At 52.9% G+C, this 21,711-nt stretch overlaps 1 protein-coding gene across 4 annotated transcripts in view; it reads left to right on the top strand.

Moving 5' to 3' along the window:
* STAB1 (stabilin 1) overlaps nt 1–21,711 on the top strand; it is a 62,111-nt gene that overhangs the window by 39,813 nt on the left and 587 nt on the right. For 2 of the 4 annotated variants that reach the window (XM_064156539.1, XM_064156538.1), the window contains exons 37-68: nt 355–450; nt 1,511–1,706; nt 2,139–2,234; nt 3,227–3,272; nt 3,977–4,056; nt 4,380–4,505; nt 5,255–5,328; nt 5,651–5,725; nt 6,309–6,428; nt 7,398–7,445; nt 7,555–7,638; nt 8,279–8,425; nt 8,571–8,705; nt 9,353–9,412; nt 9,518–9,694; nt 10,189–10,275; nt 10,724–10,870; nt 11,045–11,110; nt 11,657–11,873; nt 12,508–12,657; nt 13,306–13,410; nt 13,770–13,877; nt 14,034–14,227; nt 15,755–15,899; nt 16,376–16,509; nt 16,837–17,002; nt 17,241–17,347; nt 17,558–17,677; nt 18,065–18,217; nt 18,336–18,455; nt 18,686–18,826; nt 19,096–19,655. In XM_064156539.1, the coding sequence (XP_064012609.1) occupies nt 355–450; nt 1,511–1,706; nt 2,139–2,234; nt 3,227–3,272; nt 3,977–4,056; nt 4,380–4,505; nt 5,255–5,328; nt 5,651–5,725; nt 6,309–6,428; nt 7,398–7,445; nt 7,555–7,638; nt 8,279–8,425; nt 8,571–8,705; nt 9,353–9,412; nt 9,518–9,694; nt 10,189–10,275; nt 10,724–10,870; nt 11,045–11,110; nt 11,657–11,873; nt 12,508–12,657; nt 13,306–13,410; nt 13,770–13,877; nt 14,034–14,227; nt 15,755–15,899; nt 16,376–16,509; nt 16,837–17,002; nt 17,241–17,347; nt 17,558–17,677; nt 18,065–18,217; nt 18,336–18,455; nt 18,686–18,826; nt 19,096–19,344 (3,969 nt within the window). In that variant the 3' untranslated portion in view covers nt 19,345–19,655. The remainder of the gene's footprint in view (nt 1–354; nt 451–1,510; nt 1,707–2,138; nt 2,235–3,226; nt 3,273–3,976; nt 4,057–4,379; nt 4,506–5,254; nt 5,329–5,650; nt 5,726–6,308; nt 6,429–7,397; nt 7,446–7,554; nt 7,639–8,278; nt 8,426–8,570; nt 8,706–9,352; nt 9,413–9,517; nt 9,695–10,188; nt 10,276–10,723; nt 10,871–11,044; nt 11,111–11,656; nt 11,874–12,507; nt 12,658–13,305; nt 13,411–13,769; nt 13,878–14,033; nt 14,228–15,754; nt 15,900–16,375; nt 16,510–16,836; nt 17,003–17,240; nt 17,348–17,557; nt 17,678–18,064; nt 18,218–18,335; nt 18,456–18,685; nt 18,827–19,095; nt 19,656–21,711) is intronic. The other 2 variants (XM_064156541.1, XM_064156540.1) reach the window with 2 other exon arrangements.

Genomic DNA, 21,711 nt, shown 5'->3' with positions numbered 1-21,711 from the left:
TCCAGAGAGGAAAACAGCAAAATGTTTCTTCTCCAGACTGGTTGTGAATTGCCTGGCAGCCACATCTGACTTCTTAGTCTTCAATCCCTTATGCCAAACAATTTCCAGGTACTTTGTCTCAGTGTTCAAACTGACATGCATGCCATGGGTGTAGCATGTGGCAAACAGACTCTGTGTGGTGACCTCACTTCCAGAGATGCTTCATTGGTCTCAGCTAAGGATAGTCCACATGTTTAGTTCTGTTCCTGTAGGATAAGAATAATTATTCCTCTGTTGGGACCAAGAAAAAATGTGCAATGTTTGTGCAAGAATTGTAACATCTTTTGTCTGTCCTTGTGTCAACTACAACTGCAGGAATTGCCAGGAAGCAAGAACCTCGCTCGCTGTGAGCTACGCTCTGGGGATGCAGGAATACTTGGCTGCCATTTCACCTGTGCAAAAGTTTCTCTGGTAAGGAAAATGCTTACCTCAGATTCATTTTGACACAAGCAAGCTGAATGTCAGAAGCAAAGCCTAGGCTGAGGTCCTCCCTGGCATTTATGCCATTGCACAGGTGAGACTGGGCTTGTCTGAGCGTCAGTCTCCATCCTGAAGATAAAGGGCACTGGAGGAAAAAACAAACCTCTGGAAATGCCTGCACAGTCATGGATTGTGGGCTGCTGCTTTGGTATTGTTGCCTTGGGTTTGGTCCTGCAGAGGAAGAGGAGTTGAACGTGTTTGTAGGCTGGTTTCCTAAGGAAATGAGGCATGAATGATGGTATTTAGCTCGTGCATGTGCCTTCCCAAATTACTGATGACTAGTTGGAGCCAAGAAAAAGGGAGCAGAAGGTCTTGCAGCTATTCTGGCCCTTACCAGTTCTGTGAAAATGTCTAGCTGGGAGAAAACACATAAAGAGAAAGTGGCAAAAGAAATAATTGTGTGAAATTGAGCTCTTATAGGTATTCAAACATCTCCCTGGAAAGTTTAGTGGGAATGGGAGGAGGCAGCAAAGGAGTTGGACGTATAGTACTTACATGCAGAGCTTCAGTCAGCACTCATACCTCAGCAGGCACTTCTGCATCCCTTCATTAGACAATGTTCCTCGTTATCTGTACTATCCAGCTTGGTCTCATTGTAGTTTCCTGCTTCCATGGGTAGATGCAAAAAGAAGTGGGAACAGCTGAATTAGGCTTCTGAAACAAATCATCTTCTGGCAGAAACCTCTCTCCGCCCAACAGTATTTCACTAGTTGAACATGCTGGGCACACAGGCAGGAGATAGGCTGGGTGGGCACAGGGCTGGCCGTTTGTGTTATGCACCAAATAGCCACAGTTGCTTGAGAGTAGTGCAGACCTTTACAGGAAGCTCTGGGCAACAGAGCACCTCATCTTAGGGTTCACTCCATCCTACCAGTGCACATGCACTGTCAGACCCTCTGTTAAAGGAAGAGAGTAGCTTCCACCCTGAAGCTGTACCTTGTCTGTGCTGCACAGGGTGGCTCACCTCAACTTGTTCCTATTGCTTCTCCAGAGGTCAGTCTGCTGCCCCGGCTACTACGGACACATGTGCGAGATGTGCCCAGGGAAGCCAGGCCAGTGGTGCTCTGGGAACGGGGAATGCCAAGATGGCATCGAGGGCAGTGGAGAGTGCCAATGCCTGGAGGGTTTCCATGGCACTGCCTGTGAAATGTGTGAAGTGGGACGCTATGGAGCTGACTGCAAAGCAGGTGACACTGATGGCTACTGCAGCTTGTCTCTACCATCCTGCCTGCCAGGGAGGAAAAGTGGCAATGTCTCAGCTCTCAGGAGGGATGGTGGGAGGGAAGAAATGTCCCCAGACCTGTGAGACAGGTGAACAGCTGGCAGGCCACCTAGAGAGGCACAGTGGAAGTGAGCATTTGTGGTCAGCCAGAAGAGTGGCCCCACTTTTCCTCCTCAAACGGAGGCACGGTCAGCTGTGCCACACAGCCACCCAAACTACAGAAAGGAGAGATGGATGGTCTGTTCCTGAACTTTTGGCCTGGGCAGGAGCCAGAGGTGATGCTCCTGTGGCATTTTCCTTAGGACATCTGGGTGCACAGGATTAGGAGCAGCAGGCAGAGTCTGCTGGGGAGGCCTGCTTGGTCTGTCAGTGATGAGCATTCGCACTTCCCCTGCAGAATGTGCCTGCGCCAACGGCATCTGCAACGATGGACTGGCGGGGGATGGGAGCTGCCAGTGCTTCCCAGGCTGGAAGGGCCCTACCTGCCAAGAAAGTACGTGAGTATGAAGGTGCCTATGGTGTAACTTTGCCTTTTTGGTCCTTTTTAGCTGCCAGAGCAATTCACTGTTCGCTGAGCAGGGTGACCACAATTGCATCCTGCCAGAAGCGTATCAGAGGGGTGGGGAAGAACCTGAGCTCCTAAGTACTTTGGTATTTTAAAGGTTTGCACACAAAGATTGATTTTGTCGTGAAGTTAAATGTTTTGGGGACATTTGGAACTAGAAATTAAGTGAAGCTGTCCTGTGTGGTGTAAATGTAAAATATAAAAGAAGTTAATCTTTTTGCCTTATCTCTGGGTTTGAGGAGGTTTCTGTCCTTGCTTCATTCCTAGCAGTGTGGAAGCCATGCAAGATAAGATCAAATTGGCCTGTCAGTTCAGAGAACACCATCTTCACCCTATTGCAAATGCCAAAATAGAAATTCCAAGAGGCTTTCACAGAATGGTAGAGATTGGAAGTGAGCTCTGGAGATAATCTTGCCCAGCTCTCTGCTAAAGCAGGGTCACATAAATCAGGTTGCACAAGATTACATCCAGGCAGATTTGGATTCTCTCCAGAGAAGGAGACTCCACAACCTCTCTGGACAGCCTGTTCCAGGCTGCCCTCAAAGAAAAGAAGTTTTTCCTTATGTTTAGGTGGAACTTCTTGTGTTCTAGTTCATGCCTCCTGCCTGTTGTCTTATCATAGGGCATCACTGAAAAGAGTCTGACCCCATCCTCTTGATACGTGCCCTTTAGATACTTGGAAGCACCAAGAAGACTGCCTCTCAGTCTTCTCTTTTCCAAGCTAAGGAGCCCCAGCCTCTCCTCATAAAAGACATGCTCCAGCTTTCCTGCTGCCCCACAGGACAGGAGAGTCATCATAACACCTGATGTGACTCATCATCCATCAGGGCACCATCAGTGTTGCAGTGAGGACCTTCACAGGGTGGCAAAACCAGTCCCCACAGAGGCTAAATCAAAAATGCCTGTGTGTTCTCTTGCAGGAATCAAGATTGACTTATGCAATAACACTTGCCATCAAATGGCCAAGTAAGTAGAGACGAGGGAGGGGCTGGGTCACTCTGAGACAGGCCTGTGTAAACACTTATGTTTTACATAGAGGTGGTTCAGTGTTAAGTGCTTCACAGAGGACTGGGAGAAGGTGCCTACTCAAAGATATAGAAATGTCAGTTCTCTTCTGGCAATGCTCTTTGGTGCTAAGCCACATCCAGTTTCCCCAAGGATTTTTTTGTCTGAGCATAAATTCTTTCCAAGTTTCTTCTGCATATGTGGATGGGGGAAAGCAGAGACTCCACAGTACTCCAAGTCTGACCTTATTTGTGGAGCAAATAAGCCAACCATGTACCAGCCCCTTCTGCCTTGTCTGCCCCCACCACGGAATTAAGAAGGCTAATGGGCTGTGATGACTCCCTCTTGGTGCCTTCTCTATCCATTTTCTAGTCTCCTGTTTTGTGGTACTGGGATGCAGTCATCTCCACTGTACCCTGCAGAAGCACACAGGCATGATGCAGGTGCACTGTGCAAGGAGTGAAGCCTGTGCCTGGATGCCAGCTCCTTGGCCAGTGTGACTTAAACATTTGATATTGTAAAGAAGTACAGAGCAACTTCAGACATGCTCCTCCTGTAGTCATTGTGGTTGCTAACTTGCATGTGCCAGAGCTGTGTAGAGTTTTCCAGCATCTGAGCAAATCAAGAGGTGTCGTCAGTGATTGTTTATCCCTTTCTTGTTTCAGCTGCCTCAACAGTTCTGCAGATTCCTCACCCATGTGCTTCTGCACTGCTGGATACACAGGCAATGGGACCCATTGCACAGGTATGTGCAGCAAGTGTTGGCAAGGTTCAAGGATTGCAAACACCCATTGAAGCTACATGAAGGCAATAAATGGCACCATGTTGCCAGAGGAAAGATGATTGAAATACTTTTCCTGTCAGCCATTCAACATAAACTCTGCCAAGCTTTGGCAGAGAAGTTTTCTGGCCTGAAGTATACAAGACACTCTTGCATCTGCTAGAGCCTGCAAAATAGGGATTTTAGTAAGATGTTGCCAGTTTTGTTAGGATGGGTGATCATTCTGGCACAGTTCATCTAGAGAACATGTCTTGAGCTGATTCTGCTTCTCTTGCTTGTGGTTACAGAAATAGACCCATGCACTACTGATCATGGTGGCTGCTCCATACATGCTACGTGTACTAAAGTGTCCCCAGGAGAGAGAACCTGTGTCTGTAAGGAAGGCTACGCTGGTGATGGGACTCTCTGCTTGGGTGAGTGCTCAGTGCCTGTTTCAGTGATAGCAGTGAGGCAGCATCCATGCAGAGGAATAAAAGCATGAAAAATTAAGTTGAAAGTGTTGAGTAACTCAGTTCTCCTCTCACTTTGTTCATGTAGTGATGATTTCCAAGCAAATGATTGCTGGTTGATCTTGATTCAAGTGTCTCTTCAGCTTTCAGCTGAGGTGCAGGCTCACCTATGTGTACACATGCCCATACATAGAAGCCCTGTAGGCATGTGCTCAGCGTTCTCCCAAGCCATGATTAGTGAAGTGTTCAGCACTGCCTCACCACACTGCCACCCTAAACTGGGCAGAGAGCCCACACTGCCCTTTGCACGCCTGTTGCTGGGTGGCCTCACACCAGTGTTTTGGTCTTGAACCAAAAAAGCCCTGAGAGCTTTCTTACCTTGATGCATGTCATGGAGACATCCCAAGAGAGAAGATGAGGGCAGTCTCCCACAGTGGTGCTCTGAGATGAGGATGGAGCTCTGGGAGAGTCAACTCTTCTGGTATTCTTTAGAGCACACTCAGCAGGTGTGGGATTTTCTGTGGGCAGATTTATCAGGTGTGTGGCAGGAGTCACACCCTGTTCCTTTGCAGTCATGAGTCCCTTTACCACCAAAATGGTTCCACAGCTGGGAAGGTTCTTTCTGTTGCTTTTCCAATACCTCTTTGGGTCACCAATTCCCATCTGCCTTAAGCAGCCCTCAGCAGTAATGTAGCCTTATTGCTTTGCTGCAGAAATTGATCTCTGTCTCGAAAGCAACGGGGGCTGCCACACCCACGCAGAGTGCATGAAAACAGGCCCAAGAAAGGTGAGTATGTATGGTGAGTGGCAGGGCAGCATTATTATGGAGGTGGTCACAGCTGTGCAATTGTCTCAGAGGCAACCCTTTTCACTGCAGTCCACTGCCTTGTGTGTATTACACCCCACAGAGAAAAGTTGCCTGGGAAGGGCATGAGATGTCTCCTGTTGGTCAGAGGCTGGAGGCTGTCTCAGGTGACGTTTGTTGTTGGGACAAGCATGGTTATTCACATGTAGCAATGGGTGCTATCTCACATGCTTTACATCCAGCTCAGCCATTGTGTGTGTTTATTGGGACCAAGTTTCAGGCTGAGCACCTATTTTGTTTCCAGGTTGCCTGCAACTGTCTTCCCGGTTACAGTGGGGATGGTGTGAGCCAGTGCAACCCCATCAACTTGTGTGAGCAGGTATGTCTGCACTTTACTCTTACCAGAAGTGAAGGCTGCAGCCTTGAAGCATTCCTTTCTCCCACCAGTTAGCAGCAAGAGCAGTGTTAGCCTGATAGTTTAGAGCTGGCTGTCTCACCTTTTCACATACCAAAGGGCTGTCCTGGTGTGTTTAGCTTCCATTGCCTCTCACAATGACCTGAAAATACATTGGCCACCTGCCATTCTGTCGTGTGGGAGAAGCAGTGTGTAAACAGTGATGGGGGACTGGAGGCTTTTGGGCTTGTTTCTCTGCATCCTTTCTGTGTGGAACATGCTCAAAAGCATAAGAGTAACCTCTGCTCACAGCACTGCTACTATGTCAAATGTCTCTCTGAATCATCACTTCTGTTACTACTCTGCATTCCGAAATAAGGTGTGAAAGTCTTGTTTCATGGGAAAAGTTCTTGAGGATTTGGGTGAGGTTTTTCCTAAGGCACTGGACAGAGGGAAGGAATGGCTTTCTTTCCTCTGGGCTGGAGGTAGTTAGCAGCTCCCATGTGCAACTGGCCGTCCAAATTGTTGGCAGTGCCTCTCCGTGCAAGCCTTTTCCCTTCCTTGCTAGAACAATGGAGGCTGTAGTCCCTTTGGACTCTGCAAGTACACAGGCCCTGGCACTCGAAACTGCTCCTGCTCCTGGCACAGCGTTGGAGATGGCTTCACCTGCCGTGGCAAAGTGTATCAGGTGAGCAGCACTGGAGCATCTTCTGCCCTGATGCAAACCCCTCCCTCTCCTCCAAGGCTCAGCTGTGCCATCACAAAGTGCCAGGTCTCTTCCAACCTGGTTGATTCGATGTAGATGAGCAGATCTGTAGCATCATATGGACAGGCCCTTTGAGGCAGACTATCCATAAATCCAGTTGACTGGATAGGGCTGGGTGATAGGTTGGACTGGATGACCTTGGAGGTCTCTTCCAACCTGGTTGATTCTATGATTCTATGCTGCCCTGTCAGCAATACTGGCTATACCTCCAGGCTGATTGTTCTTTCATATTATAAACAAACTGAAGTATTCATTTATCTTCCCAAGTGAGCCCTCTTCCCCTAGTCTGTGGGATCTGGGCAGGTATCCCCTGTGGCCATACCAGGACCTAGGATCCATTCTGGAGGGCAGCGGGCTGGCTCTGGCTGTGTTGCCAATACAGCAGCTCTCCTTAGGCAAGCTGGTAAGCTTTTCTGGCATAAGCAAGTAAAAGCTGTCACCTCCACAGCAGAGCTGGGAGAAAAGAGATGGACTCAGTTTTGTGCTTTTGCTCTAACTGGAAGTTAATGTGGTAAGGAGAGGTAGTTTGCCCTGCTAATCCTGGGTCTGCCGCCCTGGACAGCAGCCCAGAAGTCGTAGTGGCTGCATGGTGAGTTTCAAGCAGAGGTTTTGGGAAGCTCCTGAGGTGTCCCAGGAGTACTGGATCAGTTACACCTGAGAGAGCTGCTGCAGAAGCAGACAGCTTTCATGTCTCTGTCCACTGCATCCTTTGGTCCAGGCACAGATCATTGCCTGCTTTGTAACTTCCGTGTGTGGAGTAGTGCTGGGGGGAATGGGCGGGGGGGAGGAAAAGGTCATGAAGATGTGTCAGGAGAACCTGTGGCATGAAGTGGAAGGCATAGGTCTCAAGTGGAAAGGACTGCTAATACCAGCTGTTTCTCTTTGTTTAAGGAGCTTGGAAGGACTAAAGATGCCTCGGTGTTCTTCAAGATGATACTGGTTGGTAACAAACTGCTCTGTCCTTGTCTGTGGACTAAATTCCTCTTTGTGTTCTCTGCAAAGCATTTTGCTGACTGGACCCCCTCTCACTTATCCTCTTCTGACACAGACGGGAAACATCAGGGAGCTCACTGGTGCAGGGCCCTTCACTGTCTTCGTCCCACAGACAGATTTCATAGGAAACACCACAACAGTAAGTGTCCTCCCATCCCAAGAGCTGGTAGGTGTTTGGCAAGCTCCGGCTGTGGAAATGTTCCCTCTGGGGCTGTTCTGCCCAGTGAATTGAAGCACTGCACCACAGAGGGTTAAAGGCAGCTCCCATTCTCCACCAGTGTAAGAGCAGAAGTTTAAAGACTGGCTCCCTGCAGAGGCAGTGTGAGCAGGGATAGACATGGCTACTGTTGTAAGGAGACTTACTGAAGACCTTGCCTCATGTTCCTCAGAGGAATGGTGCCAAATCAGTGATGCATGATGACTTTTGTTGCCCAAGGCTATTAAGGGCTGGTAACATCAAGACTTCAAAGCATCTCTGATGAAGACCTCTTATTCCTTCTCTGTGCCCTAGGCCCTGCCATTCTACTTTCACTGGTCCCTTCCTTCTAGTCTTAGCAAGTGGAGGGGGGATGTTTGGTGCAAGCAGAGACCTGAAGGAAAAGAGATCCTTTATTCATGACTTGGTGAACAAGGTTCCTAGCCAACAGGTTTTTGGTGCCAGTGTATTGGAATAGCCTAATACCATTAGAGGCTTTGGGCAATTCAGATCTCACTCATCAGGTCTAGGGCCCTCATTATACAAGGCAAAGTGTGACTTCATTCCTGCTTTCTTTCTGCAGTTTGAGGAGTGGAAGAGCAGAGGTCTCCTCCAGGACCTGCTTCGCTACCACATAGTGGGTTGCCAGAAACTGCTGTCCAGTGACCTGGAAGCCCAGGAGTTGCTGACATCTTTATCTGGCCACAAAATTAAGATCACAGTGAAAGAGGTAGTTCTCTGCCACAATTCCTTGCCCTCTCTCATGTCATCCTTGCCCTCAGGATGTCACTTCTGTCATTTGAAGGCCACTATGGCAGATGGCTCACGGGGCAGCAGTGTGGGTGAGGCATCTCATCACATCCCTTCTCTCTCAGAATAGCATCTATCTGAATGGGGAAGCCAAAGTGGTCCTGAGTGACATCATTGGTGTAAATGGGGTCATTCATTTCATCGACAAGCTCCTCATTCCAAGCGACCTGGTGGACCATAACATCTCCTCCATCTCACAGGTAATACCAAAGCAGAGACTGCCCAGGTAACTGCTGTGCTGAGGACGTTTCTTGAGGGACAGCATATCTGTCCCTCACAAAACGTCAGCCTGAGGCTGCGTGGACTGCTTTTCCTCCCTGTTCCTAGCTGTGCTGGGGTTGTGTGAGGACATAGATTTGGCATCTGAAGGTGACAGTGTTTCTGGTATAGCCATGTTTGGGACAGAAGGAGCTTTATCCATCACTAGGGAACATCACTGGATGTAGGCAGGGGTACTGTGTCCCATGCCAACTATCACACCGTGTCTCCAGTGCAGAGCAGATTGCAGTGTGAGATCACCAGTGTCTCTCTGGTACTCCTCAAATGAAGACAAGGAGCTTACAGCTCATACATTTTACAGTAAACAACACATTTTCTGTGCAGAACAGGGTGCTGGAATCCATCCCAGCTTCTGCCATAGCAGCATCTACCCAGGATGAATCGGAAAAGTGGTGGCTTCTGAACACCAGCTCTGGGGATGACAAATGTATTGGCATGATGATGACAGAGAAACTTGTCATGTGTAGCTGCTGTAGTTGTTAGCTGTCTGGTTTCTCCCCTGTGTTGCTGGTCCAGGTGCAGAGGGGGACCTCTTGGTGATGATTGTTTGCTTTTCTTACCTCTGCAGCACAATATCACAGCGGTGGCAGAGGCCTATGGGTACACCATTTATAGCAAGCTGCTGCAGGTGAGCACCTACGCTCCTGCTGCCCAGAGGGGAGCTGATGTGTACATGTGCACCTTCAGCTTTGGCTTGTGGCTCTTCCTTTGTATCCCCTCTTGTCCTGGACAGGATGCAGAGCTGCTTCCCCTCATCAGTGACCCCCGGAACAGACCCTTAACCATGCTGTGGCCCACAGACGCTGCTTTCAACGCCCTGCCGGAGAAGAGGCAGAAGTGGCTGTACCGCAGAGAGCATCGGGACGTGCTGGCCTCCTACCTCAAAGCACACATGATCAGGGACACAAAGGTGACAACAAGCAGGCTGCATGTAGGGCCATTGCCTGCCTATGGTTCTGCCAGAGGGACCTTGTCCAGTACTTTGTTGGTTGTCCTGAGAGGATCCAAACCTATTTGAGCATCCAAGGAAACTGACGCTTCATTGTGGACCTCTTGTGCAACATGGCTGAGCTGAAACCTTCTGTCATCAGCTTCTTGGGGAGGCCACATTACCCTCAGAGTGTCAAGACAAGGTTCACAGACAGGCTTTTGTCTGTAGGGTTGATGAACAAAGGAAGAGTCCAGCTGAGCAAACCCTGGGTCTGCTTAGGCATGCTGGGCTCTCCCTGTTGAGGAAATGGGACTAACCCAACACAGTTACTCTGTTCCACCCACGGCAGCTTCACCTGCTGACACAGTGTGGCTGCTGACCCCTGCCCTCACCAGGCAGCATTCTGTGAGAAGTGTGACCTGCCAATTTTGCCATTCTGCCTGCCCCTTCACATTCTTGTTTTTCCCTCTTAGATTGTTGCAGGTAACGTGCCCCAGCTCGAATCCATACGGACCATGCATGGCTCCACCATCTCATTCAGCTGCAGCAAAACCCACGTGGTAAGTGATGGGGAAGCTGGGCTCTGTTTCCCACTGAGCATAGCCACGGGGCAACTGATGCTCCATGGTTGTCAGTGGCAGGATGTGAACACAAAGTTAGGATGCCTGCAGTCTGAGACACCCCATTCTCCTGGCTACAGCTGAGCCTGGAGAGAGGCTGGAGACTCCATGGAGGGAAATGTGGAGGCCTGTGGTGCCTGCACATGCACTTCACAATGGCCAGCTTGTGGGGCCAACCACATGGGGCCGTGACTGCTATAGAGCATGTGTTGCACGGATAGAGGCTATTTCTTAGAAGAGATGGCCAAGAAAATTAGTCACAGAGAAGGACAGTCAAGGACACAGGAGGTGATTGAGAAGTCATGGCAGCCAAAAAAGGCTAGCCTTTGGGTGATGCAGCCAGGATGTAGGATGGCCCCAATCACAAGCTGATTTCTTCCTCTGGTAGGGTGAACTTCTAGTGGGCAATGACGATGCCACCATCATCCAGAGGCACATGGAATTCAATGGGGGCATTGCTTATGGCATTGATAGGCTGTTGGAGCCACCAGATCTGGGATCTCGGTGTGATGAGTTCATCTTCGTTGAGCTGCAGGTAAGCACTTGCAATGCGGCCAGTGAGTATCTGTGCCACCTGTTGTGCCCCATGCCTGGGAGGAGGGATATTGGGAGGACATGTTGCTCTTCCTTGGCAAAGTTCTGAGCAGCTGAGAGAGGCAGAAGCACAGGCTAAGATGTTGTGAGCTTTCTTTCTCTCTCCTCTCCACAGGGATCTACAGAGAGCTGCGGACTTTGTGGCTTTGAGCCGCCCTGCCCTCCTGGCTCCATTCAACAGGTAACACTCGAAGCTTGTCACAAGGGAGACTTGTTGCAGGGCTGGTGACAGTACCCACGTGCCCCTTATGTTTTAGCAGCAAACTGAAGGCATGTGGCAAGTCCCTCAGCTCAGTCACAATGTCTGTGTCTTGCACTAAGTCACACAGTCCTGTAGGGCAGGAACTGAACTAAGCAACATGGGATCTGGGGCTCCAGTGATCTCTGCTGGGTCAGTCACTGTGGGCAACAGTGGCTGCAGGAGTCTGTGGGGCAGCACTGGCTGCTTTTCTGGGTGGTTTATAGCAAAAGAGCTCGGCCTGACTGCTGGAGATGGACCAGGGATCAGATGGTAAGCAATCCTGAGGGGAAGTGGCTACATTCCACTCTCACTGCAAGGCTTCTGGCATGTCCCTAAGGCACATCAGCAGTTCTTCTGTCACCAGCCCCATCACATGTTAGAAAGCCTCTGTAGCTTGTCATCAAACTGAATGAGTGGCACAAGTGAAGTGTGAGTGAGCCACCAGTGACCGGCGTGGCAGACTGTGTTTTGCCTGCTCCCTCGCAGGGAGACACCATGCCCTGCTACTATTTCGGAAGCCAGCTGCTGCGGAACAGTCTCCTCTTTCACCGCAACTCCATGCTGCGGCCATCCTCCCCGTGGGGCGTCCTCAGGAGACACCTCAATTCCAGGGGGCCTCTGAAGCGAGGCTGCAGGAGGAGCTGCGTCTCCAGCCAGTGGGTCCCTCAGTGCTGCGCAAACCACTACGGCCGTGACTGTCGGGGTGAGGAGCTGCGCCGCCTTCTCCCGTCCCAGCCCTTCCCCTTGCAACAAAGTGACAATTCCACCGAAGCAGACAATGGCTGCTGTGCATCGATGTGCTTCCCTGGAGCAAAACCCCAGGCAGGATGCCCTAGTCTGTAGAGGGTACAGGGAGTGCATGCAGATGGCATCAAAACAAGGAATTCCCTTTCCTTGGAGAATTCCTTCTCCCTGGGGAGAGTCCTGGGCACAGGGCTGCTGGGGGTGGCTGTCAGACATAGCACTCCCCCCTAGATGTTGCCAGTGACTAGTCATTCCCTGCCACCCTTTGTGCAGGGGCAGCTCTCACATTCTTGGATGAATCTGCTGCCAGGTTGGCAGGAGGAGCCAGTACAAACTTGACACATTGCAACCGAGAGGCTTCCCTGGCTGGAAGCTCTGCTGCATTTGTCCCTCTTTGCCCCTGTTCCTAAGGTTTATTCTTGTGAGGTGTCCCCAGCGCTCCCTCCCCAGGCCGCTGAGCAGATTTTGTGGCCCAGGCACCCTGTAAGCTTGTGTGGCACCGAGAGTAGAGGCTCTGCACTGCCCAGCGGGTGGCTCCCCCGCAGCACAGGGTCGTTTCTCACCGCAGCCTCACTCAGGTGTCACATTTGCAGAGTGCCCGGGAGGACTGGAGGCACCGTGTGGCAACCGCGGTACCTGCGACGACAAAATCAGCGGCTCGGGGAGATGCAACTGCAGTGAGGCTTTCATCGGGACCAGCTGTGAGCTGTGTGCTCTGGACAGATACGGGCCAGACTGCCGAGGTGAGGGGGATGCTGTGGGGTGGCACCGGTGGGCACTTGGTGCTCCTTGCAGGGGGAGCAGGTGCTGCTGGCATGACCTCTTTGCAGCCCACAGCACACGAATCAGTGCTGCCACACGAGCATTGGTCCCCCACAATGCTTGGGTCAGACCTCTGGGGCCGGGGACTTGCCTTCCTGAGCTCTTGGCTGGACAGCTGCTCATCTAGCTGTAGTCTGAGAAGACTCAGTGAGACGTGCCAGAAACTGTGGGCAGTGCAGCCATGCTGTTGAGGACCTTGCGTCTACGTGCCCTTTTTATTGTCAAGCACAGCCAAGAGCCCCAGTCTGGCAGAAAGTATTAAGATGTATTTTGAGCTGGGAGACAAGTCTCTAAGTTGTGATGAACCCCATACAGAAGAGCATCCCCTGGGACATTCTCAGGAAGAACCTGTGCCCATGTGAAGGAAAGGCAAAGGGAGGACAAGGCAGTCCTCCATCCTTCCACCCCACCCTGGGCCTTGTAAAGTCTCCACGAATCTTGTTGAAGGCTTTATGCTGGGACTCAGGAGCAAGAACTGCATTTCTATAACTGTCCAGGAGAGGGCAGCAGTGGGGCTGTGTGGGTGCAGCGAGGCAGATGTCGTGACCGGTTTTATCTGCTCCTCGCAGAGTGTAGCTGTACCGAGAATGGTGTGTGCAATGCAGGACTGCACGGAGATGGCTTCTGCTTCTGTTCCGAGGGCTGGACTGGAGATCGCTGCGAAACCAGGCTAGGTGAGGGATGCAAAGACCCACCACCCACTACAGCCTGGCGCAGGGACGCTATTAAGCAGCCAGTGAGGAATATCTCTGGGGTGGGGCAGGGGGCTGCTCATCCTGAGATCTGGCCTTTGAGTTTCACAGGAGTTGAGGTGGTGGGAAGGAAAACTCCATTCGATCTTAAACAAGTCCCTGAGCTCAGAGGTGCTCCAAGAAGATTCTGAGGGTGAGGGGAAGGCTTGATGTGTGTGTGGGCAAACTATCTGCAGACAAGCTCTGGGGGAAAGAGTGGGGAGCACAGGGCAGATGGCCTAGTTCAGAGGCTGCAATGGCAGCCCTTAGATCATTCTCACCTGCATGTATTCTGGTTTCAGTCGTGACTCCCACCTGCTCCCCACCATGCCACCCCCAGGCTGTCTGCCGCTCCGGCAATCTCTGTGAATGTGACCTACACTACGAAGGAGATGGGAGAACCTGCTCAGGTAAGGGCTGGAGCACAGGGGAGAAAGCAGGCAACACAGCAAGGCAACAGGTAGCCATCTCCTGATGGCCATATTGGTGTCACAGCTGGCAGGACAGACAGACTGACCACCAGGACACCTAGCAAGATGCTTAACCTACTACTTTTGTCCCTGCAGTGATCGACATGTGCAGCCAGGACAACGGGGGCTGTGCCAGGCATGCACAATGCACACAAGTTGGCGTGAATGTCTCCTGTGCCTGTGCCCCTGGGTACACAGGTGATGGCCACGTCTGTGACCCCATGGACAGGTGTGCGGACGGCAGGAACGGGGACTGCAGCCAGCATGCAACCTGCATCAGCACCGGGCCGGTGAGTACAGCCTGCAGAGCCCAGGAGATCTGCATGCTTCAGCCTGTTGCAGGACAGTGATGAGGGGGCAGAGTCTGCTCAGTAAATTTGCTGATGAACCAAACTGGGAGGTTTGGCTGATAGAGCTGAAGGCTGTGGAGCCATCCAGCGAGACCTGGACAGACTGAGGGCTGGGCACAGAGGAACCAAATGAGGTTCAAGAAGGACAAGTGCAGAGTCCTGCAGCTGGGCAGGAACAATAAACTGCTCCAGTACAGGCTGGGAGGTGATCTGCTGGAGAGCAGCCCTGTGGAGAGGGAGCTGGCAGTGCTGGTGGATAACAAATTATCCATGGGACAGCAATGTGCCCCTGTGGCCAAGAGGGCCAATGGGATCCTGAGGTGTATTAAGAAGAGTTTATCCAGCAGGTCAAGGGAGGTTCTCTTCCCCCTCTACTCTGCCCTGGTGAGACCTCATCTTGAGTACTGTGTTCAGTTTTGAGCTCTCCAGTTTAAGAGGGACAGGGATCTGCTGGAGAGGGTCCAGTGGAGAGCTATGAGGATGATTAGGGGACTGGAGCACTGCCTGATGAGAAGAGGCTGAGGGACCTGGGGCTTTTTAGTCTAGAGAAGAGAAGACTGAGAGGGGATTCAATAAATGTTTATAAATATCTGAGGGCTGGAGGTCAGGAGGTGGGGACTGGCTCTGCTCACTTGCTCTGTGGGATAGGACAAGGAGCAAGCAGCACAAGGAGTTGCAGCACAGGAGGTTCCACCTCAACACAAGGGGGGATTTCTTCACTGTAAGGGTCACAGAACACTGGACTGGGCTCCCTAGGGAGGCTGTGGAGTCTCCTTCTCTGGAGATTTTCAAGGCCTGTCTGGATGTGTTTCTGTGTGATCTGAGCTAGATTGTATGGCCCTGCTCTGGCAAGGGGGTTGGACTCGTTCTCTTTGGGTCTCTTCCAACCCCTGACATCCTGTGATGCAATCATGTGCCTTGTTACTGCAGTCTCCAGGCCTGCCCCTCCTCTCCATTGCACTCATCCTGCAGGTCCTTGCTGCCAGGCAGGGGGCATGCCCTAAGTTGGATGCCTGGTGATGTTATGATGAGGCCATTTTTGCCCATTCCTCTGTCTAAGGTTCATAAATTGTGCCAGTTGTGGCATTCTGGGCTGGTCTGGGGGCTCTGAAGCAGTCCTTTTGGGATGATGCTGGCCATTTTTGCAGAGGAACCAAAGCTGCCCTCACTGCAGGCCAGAAGATGGGACTTGGGAGTGTGATGTAATACAGGAATCATGAGCCATGCATCTCAAATCTCAGCTGTCTTTCAAACAGCATGAGCCAAAGGATTCTGTGTGACATCTTTTGGTTTATTTGCAGTGGGCATGGGGGTAGGACAGAGGCCATGTGGCCTTGCATATCTCTGTCATAGTCTCAGCAGGCTGTAGAGGTGTTCTGAAGGCTCAGCCCCATCTACACAGCAGTACAGGGATCCCAAGCTGGCACATGCATGTTGATGCTCACTCACCCTTCCTTTGTGCTGCAGAATGAACGGCGCTGTGAGTGCAAGCAGGGCTATGTGGGTGATGGGATCCAGTGCCTGGAACAGGTTGTGCCTCCCACTGACCGGTGCCTGGAGGACAATGGGCAGTGCCACCGGGAAGCCATTTGCACTGACCTGCACTTTCATGGTGAGTGTGCTCAATTCCACAGTGCCAGGGCTGATGTTCTGTGGAGAGGTCACACTCCCTCACCCTTCACTTTGTAGCTGGGGTACCCCCCAGGAGACCTGGAAGGTGGGAGGGCCAAGGAGACAGAGGCTGTTTCTGTAGCATGTTTTTCATATCCCCCTTTTCCCTACATGTCACATGGGGAGGATGAGCCATCCTTGTCTGCTCCCGTGTGATGCAGGAGATGGCCTCTGATGGGATTACTCTGCCAGTAAGCACTGACTCCCTTGTGGAAAGCCAGAAGCTGAGAAGAAGCCATGGTGTCCCTGACCCTGCCCTCACTTGAGCATCGACCACATCCCACCCACCCACGCAGCACAGAGCACGCCCCGTTGGTGGTGCTGTCTGTGCCCACGCAGGGGACCCGTGCGACAGCCCCAGGGAGGCTGCTCGCTCTCCGTACCCCACTGAAGCTCCCTGCCCTTGGTGTTTCGCAGACAAGACAATGGGAGTCTTCCATCTGCAGTCACCCCGAAAGAAGTACGACTTCACCTACGAGCAGGCTCACGCCGCCTGCGCTGCGGAAAGCGCTTCCCTGGCCACCTTCCGGCAGCTCTCGGCAGCACAGCAGGTCAGAGGCCGGCTCCGTTGCCTTCTGGGGTGGGGCTGCGCAGTGCTTTTCCCTCCAATTCAGCTGTAACAAGCTCAAGGCACCTGGGTAGGGGACCTCACCTCTAGCGCCTTCAGTCAGGCCCTGTTTGCTCTGCCTACATGCATGGAAACCAGGAGGGTTGGTGGGTCTGGCCAGTCTCACTGGCAGGAGACTTCTGGCAGTGCCCAGCCCTTTAAGTGCTGAGGGAATGTTGGATGAGGCTTCATGGATGGGAGTGTGCATCAAAGCAGAGAACATGGCCTAGAGATGTTATTTGTAATCTAATTATTTATTTTCCTCTGCTAGATGGGATTCCACCTGTGCTTAGTGGGTTGGCTGGACAATGGCACAGCTGGATACCCTACAGCCTACCCCAACCCCAGCTGTGGGGGTAACCGAGTGGGCATCGTGGACTATGGCATCAGAAGCAACCTGAGTGAGACCTGGGATGCTTACTGCTACCGGGAGAAGGGTGAGTGTACAAGCACAGTTCCTGGGATAGTCCTGTATGGCACAAGAGGTACATCGGGCAACAGCCAGAGAACTGCCCTTGGAGTATGAGGCATGGGCAGGCAGGCAGATTCTCCCCCTACCTCATGCCTGTACCAGGAGGCAACACGCTGAGTGGCATCCAGAAGACAAGGGCGAAGTTGTCAGTGTGGCCAGCACTAGTGAGTCAAGGTTCATCACGTCTTGCTGTTCCTTGGCAGATCTGACTTGCAGCTGCCGTGATGGGTTCGTGGGAGATGGGTATTGGTGCAGTGGCAAACTTCCCGACGTGCTCGCAGACCACGCTCGCTTCTCTACCTTCTATTCCGTAAGTGATGCTCCCCTGGTCCTTCAGTGTGCCAGCAGCTGGCCACAAGATGCAGGGAGGGACCAGCCAGAACACGGAGAAGCAGTGTTTTGGTCTGCATGCAGGGTAGAAAGCACAAACCCAGAGCAATTTTCTTTCCTGGGGTGGGAAGGGTGACAGCACTGAGCAGCCAGCAGCGTGCTGATGGGGAAGATCTCCCGTCTTTTGCAGATGTTGCTCGATTTTGCCAATGACACAGAAGAAGGACTGGATTTTTTCACCTATTTATCTGATGACTCCGCTCCCAAAACTCTCTTTGTCCCTCTGAATTCTGGCTTCACAGACAATGAAGTAAGCAAGCAGGGATGAGTGGCCACCCAAAGGCCCATGGATGAATTATCAGAGCCCCAGAGAAGTCTGCCAAAGCTGGCATGGTGGTGATGTGAAATAGAGTCTGGGGACGGAGGAGAAATTTAGGTCAGAGGAAATGACTGGATGCCTCTAGTCTAACCCTGCACTGTGAAGAGCCATTCAGGTCAGGTTGCTCAGAGCCTTCTCCAGTTGAGCTTTGACTGTTTCTAAAAATGGGGATTGCCATCCTCTGCCAAGTAGTTTTGTGCCATGATGCCCATGTCTTGGGGCCATGGAGGGTGTCTGGGCAGGTGGGGGCTGCATGATGGAGCCAGCACAGCAGTGAGGTGGATCGGCTTCCATTCTTGTGCTCTCTTGCTTTTTCAGACACTGACAGGAGAAGAACTGAAGCTCCATGTGTCATCCAGCAACATTGTCCTCTTCAGCTTCAATCTCACAACAGGCACCATCATCCCATCCAAGTCAGGATATGACCTCCATGTATCAGACCTCTCAGTGGGCAACAGTACAGAGCACTCAGTAGGTTCAACAGGTCAAAAAAAAAAAAACCCACAAGGTTTCACCACATTTCTTCTGAGACAGGGAACAACGAGGAGGTGTTCTGGTCAGATGACATCATCTCCACCCTGTGCTGTAGGACACCAAGGGGATCAATGACACGATGATTGTGGAGTGGGACATTATGGCTTTCAACGGCATCATTCATGCAATTGCAGAGCCGCTGAGGATCCCACCACCCGTTGTTCATTTTGGTCAGGTGAGAGAAGAGGGTACTGAAACAGTTGCCTCGTCCTCATTCCCAGGGCTGCTGCCAGCTAAGTCATTCTAAAGGTCCCCTGGAGGACATCCTCCTCTCTGTTCTGGCATGGCTTACTTTGGCGGGGCTGCCCACGATCATGCTAGGGAAGGTGCAGCAGGCTGGCTGTGTGGGGAACCCATGGCTCTGCCAGGCGAGTGCTGTACCCAGGCCGCTGTCTTTCGACGCAGGTGAACGGCATGGCGCAGGGGTCGGTGGCCACAGGGACGTTGTCAGCGTTGAGTTTTGCAGTGGCGCTGGCCGCCGGGGCCGGCGTCGCCTATTACTGTGTGAAGAGGCGGCGGCAGGAGGGACAGTTCGGCTACTTTCAGGTATGTGCCGGCTGGGAACCGGGCTCTGCGGGGTGAGGACCGGGGGGAGAGTGTGGCCCCGCTGCGCTGCGTCCCGAGAGGCGGGCGAGCACGCGTGGGAGGCGCGGGAGGTGCGGAGGGGGGCGAGATGCCGAGCGGCAGGGGGGGCTTCGCCCGCCCGGCAGGGGGCGGCAGGGTGCCCGGCAGGGGGCGGCAGCGTGCCCGGCAGGGGGCGGCAGGGTGCCCGGCAGGGGGCGGCAGCGTGCCCGCCAACTCGCGCTCCCTTGCAGGCGGACCTGCGGGCGGAGGAGGAGGAGGCGGCGGCGGCGGGGCCGCGGCCGCTCGTGGCCATCCCCAACCCCCTGTACGGCTGCCACCTGCCCGACCCCGAGCTGCTGCACGTGAGCACCGCCCCGCCCCCGCGCGCGGAACCGGCCCCGCGCGGGCGAGGTGACGGCGCTCGCGCTGCCGCTGCCTCTCTCCCGCAGGACTCGCTGCTGGCGGACGCCTGCGCCGACGCCGGCAGCTTCCCGCACTGAGGAGCCGCTCCCGCAGCCCCGCACAGAAATAAAGAGCTCAGCGCCACCGCCTCTGCCCGCGCCTGCCCTCCGCCGCCGCCGGGCTGCTCTCAGCGCCGCTCGGCCTCGGTCCTCGCCCGCTCAGCCTGCGCGCAGCAGCTGGAGGCCTCAAACCCGTCTGGTTGGTTCCTCCCCGGGCACTGCCCTGTGCGAAGTGGCTAACTCCCGCGAACCAAGGGCTCGGTTACACAAACCCTGCAGGCACACGGACACCCACTCCAACAGCCCCATGGGATCCAACATAGCTTCACATGCCCTTTTGTCATGGCCAGGTACGAGTCCCATTGATCACTCAGCACCCTAAACACTCTTTGCTCCATCCAGGCACACTCACCCTTCCTGGACAGCTGGGGCCTGGCCTCTCAGACACCCGCCCCAGCTGCAAGCTCATGAGGTGCATCCCCAAGGCAGGGTAAGAACCAGAGAAGCAGAGTACCCGTGCAGAGAGTTGGTTAGTCAGTTAGTTACACATGCTGCAGGCTTTTATTAGGCTGTTACACTACACAACACTCACAGCACAAAGGCAGCAAGTGCCACATACACAACTGTTTGGTTAGAGCAGCTATGTTAACAGCAATGACTTGGGCCGCTGAGGCAACAGCCAGGCATTTGGAAAGGCAGTGACAGGCTGGCACAAAGCACAAAGATGAGGCAGTGACACAAGTGACAGACCAAGGGCCAGCCTGACACACTGCCAGCAGGAGCATGCAGGAGGAGAGACACATGTGTGCCTATGTATCTCACTGAGGGCTGCTGGCACACATTGCACTTCAGGGCCTTTTTCTGAAGAGTTTTCTGGCAGAGTCCTCCACAACAGCCTGGCTCCTTCTCACTCAGATGCTCCACACACTGTAAGCACTCAGCTGCAGCCCAGTGCCTACAACCCAGCGCTTCCTCCCCTGTAAACCAAGAGCCCTTACCTCCCACACAGACACACTCTACCTCCTGGAGACCTTCACACTCAGCAGCTGCTTGCTCCTGTCCTTGCCTGCTCACTGCCAGACCCAGCACACAACTTGAATTCATTCTCTGTTCCCTCTCTCTTTTGCTCTTTCTCCCCTACCTTTCATCTCAACAGTGACTGCCCCGACAAGCAAGCTGTCACCCTTGCTGCTGTTGCCATCTGCAAATAGTGCAGCAGTGAGGGGAGAAGGCAGATGAAGGCAACCAACATCTCCAGAGCTTGCACCAAGAGGTCTGCCTTTGAATGTTCCCTTACTGCCCCTGCCATGTTGCACTCCATGGAAAGCAGCCACATTACATATCTATCTCCCACATGCATGGCTGCCCAACAGACCCTTCAGGGGACACCTTTTACCCCTTCACCCACAGCCATCATCAGCTTCCCACACATGGCTTTCTGATGCCATGATGTTCTTCTGTTTCCCAGGGACAGCAACACAGTAGCACAAATTCTCAGCAACCCCCTACTGAACTGCCCCACCACCCCTCCCCATGCTGCCTGTCCACCAGGGCAGTCTGAGGCCTGGCCAAACCCAGCATGGCCTCAAGCGGGGTGAAAAAAAAAACTTTCTGCGCCACCCTCCCACACACCCCCCCCAATCTAAACCAGCTGTGACCAGTCTGGGCCTCTAGGCTGTTACCCTTGTCCCCGATTCTCTGTGCTCTGGCATCACTATTATCACCTTTCCTCTTCCTCCTCCTCAGGAGGCACCATAGTGCCTTCCATGGCCTTTCTAACCTTCCACACCCAGAAGCACTTCATACTTGCAGCCTTTTGCCAGAACATCCTCACCGGCCCATACACCTTAGGCCACATCTCAGCAACCACAGACAGAAAGCCACCACCTCCGCTGCTAACCCTGCACCTTCCCTGGAGGGCTGTGCATGCTCCCCTGCAAGTGACAAGAGGCATCAGTTGCCAAAATACTGATGTCACATGGCACTAAGCTAACTCAGAAACAGGCATGCCACCGAACACCGAAGCTTTCTGACTACTCCCACCTAGCTGTCACACAGAACTGGTACATCCTGCACATTTAACTGCTTCTTTCATATTGGAGCCACCAGCTAGACAGACTGGTCTGGGGGGGAGCCAGCTGGGGATAAAGGCTGCTGGCACCCATTCTGGGTAGGTAACACCGCTTTGGCATCCACAGTGCTTTCACTGATGTACTTCATTGGTTGCTCAGTTGGCAACCCAGCCCCTCGCTGTCCACCTGCAGAATCACTCATGCCATAGTACCCAAAGATCTCAGGACAGCTATAGACCTGACACACCTTGTCACACTTCACATGGGGTCTGTGTTGAGCTCACCAAGCACTGGAGACTCAGTACTCTAATTCTGAGCCACTGCTCTGCATACA

The sequence above is a fragment of the Pogoniulus pusillus genome, chromosome 16 (genome assembly GCF_015220805.1).
Source record: "Pogoniulus pusillus isolate bPogPus1 chromosome 16, bPogPus1.pri, whole genome shotgun sequence".
Taxonomy (NCBI): Eukaryota; Metazoa; Chordata; class Aves; order Piciformes; family Lybiidae; genus Pogoniulus; species Pogoniulus pusillus.
Note: the sequence above shows the minus strand (reverse complement) of the source record. Positions and strands in the feature narration are given on the sequence as shown.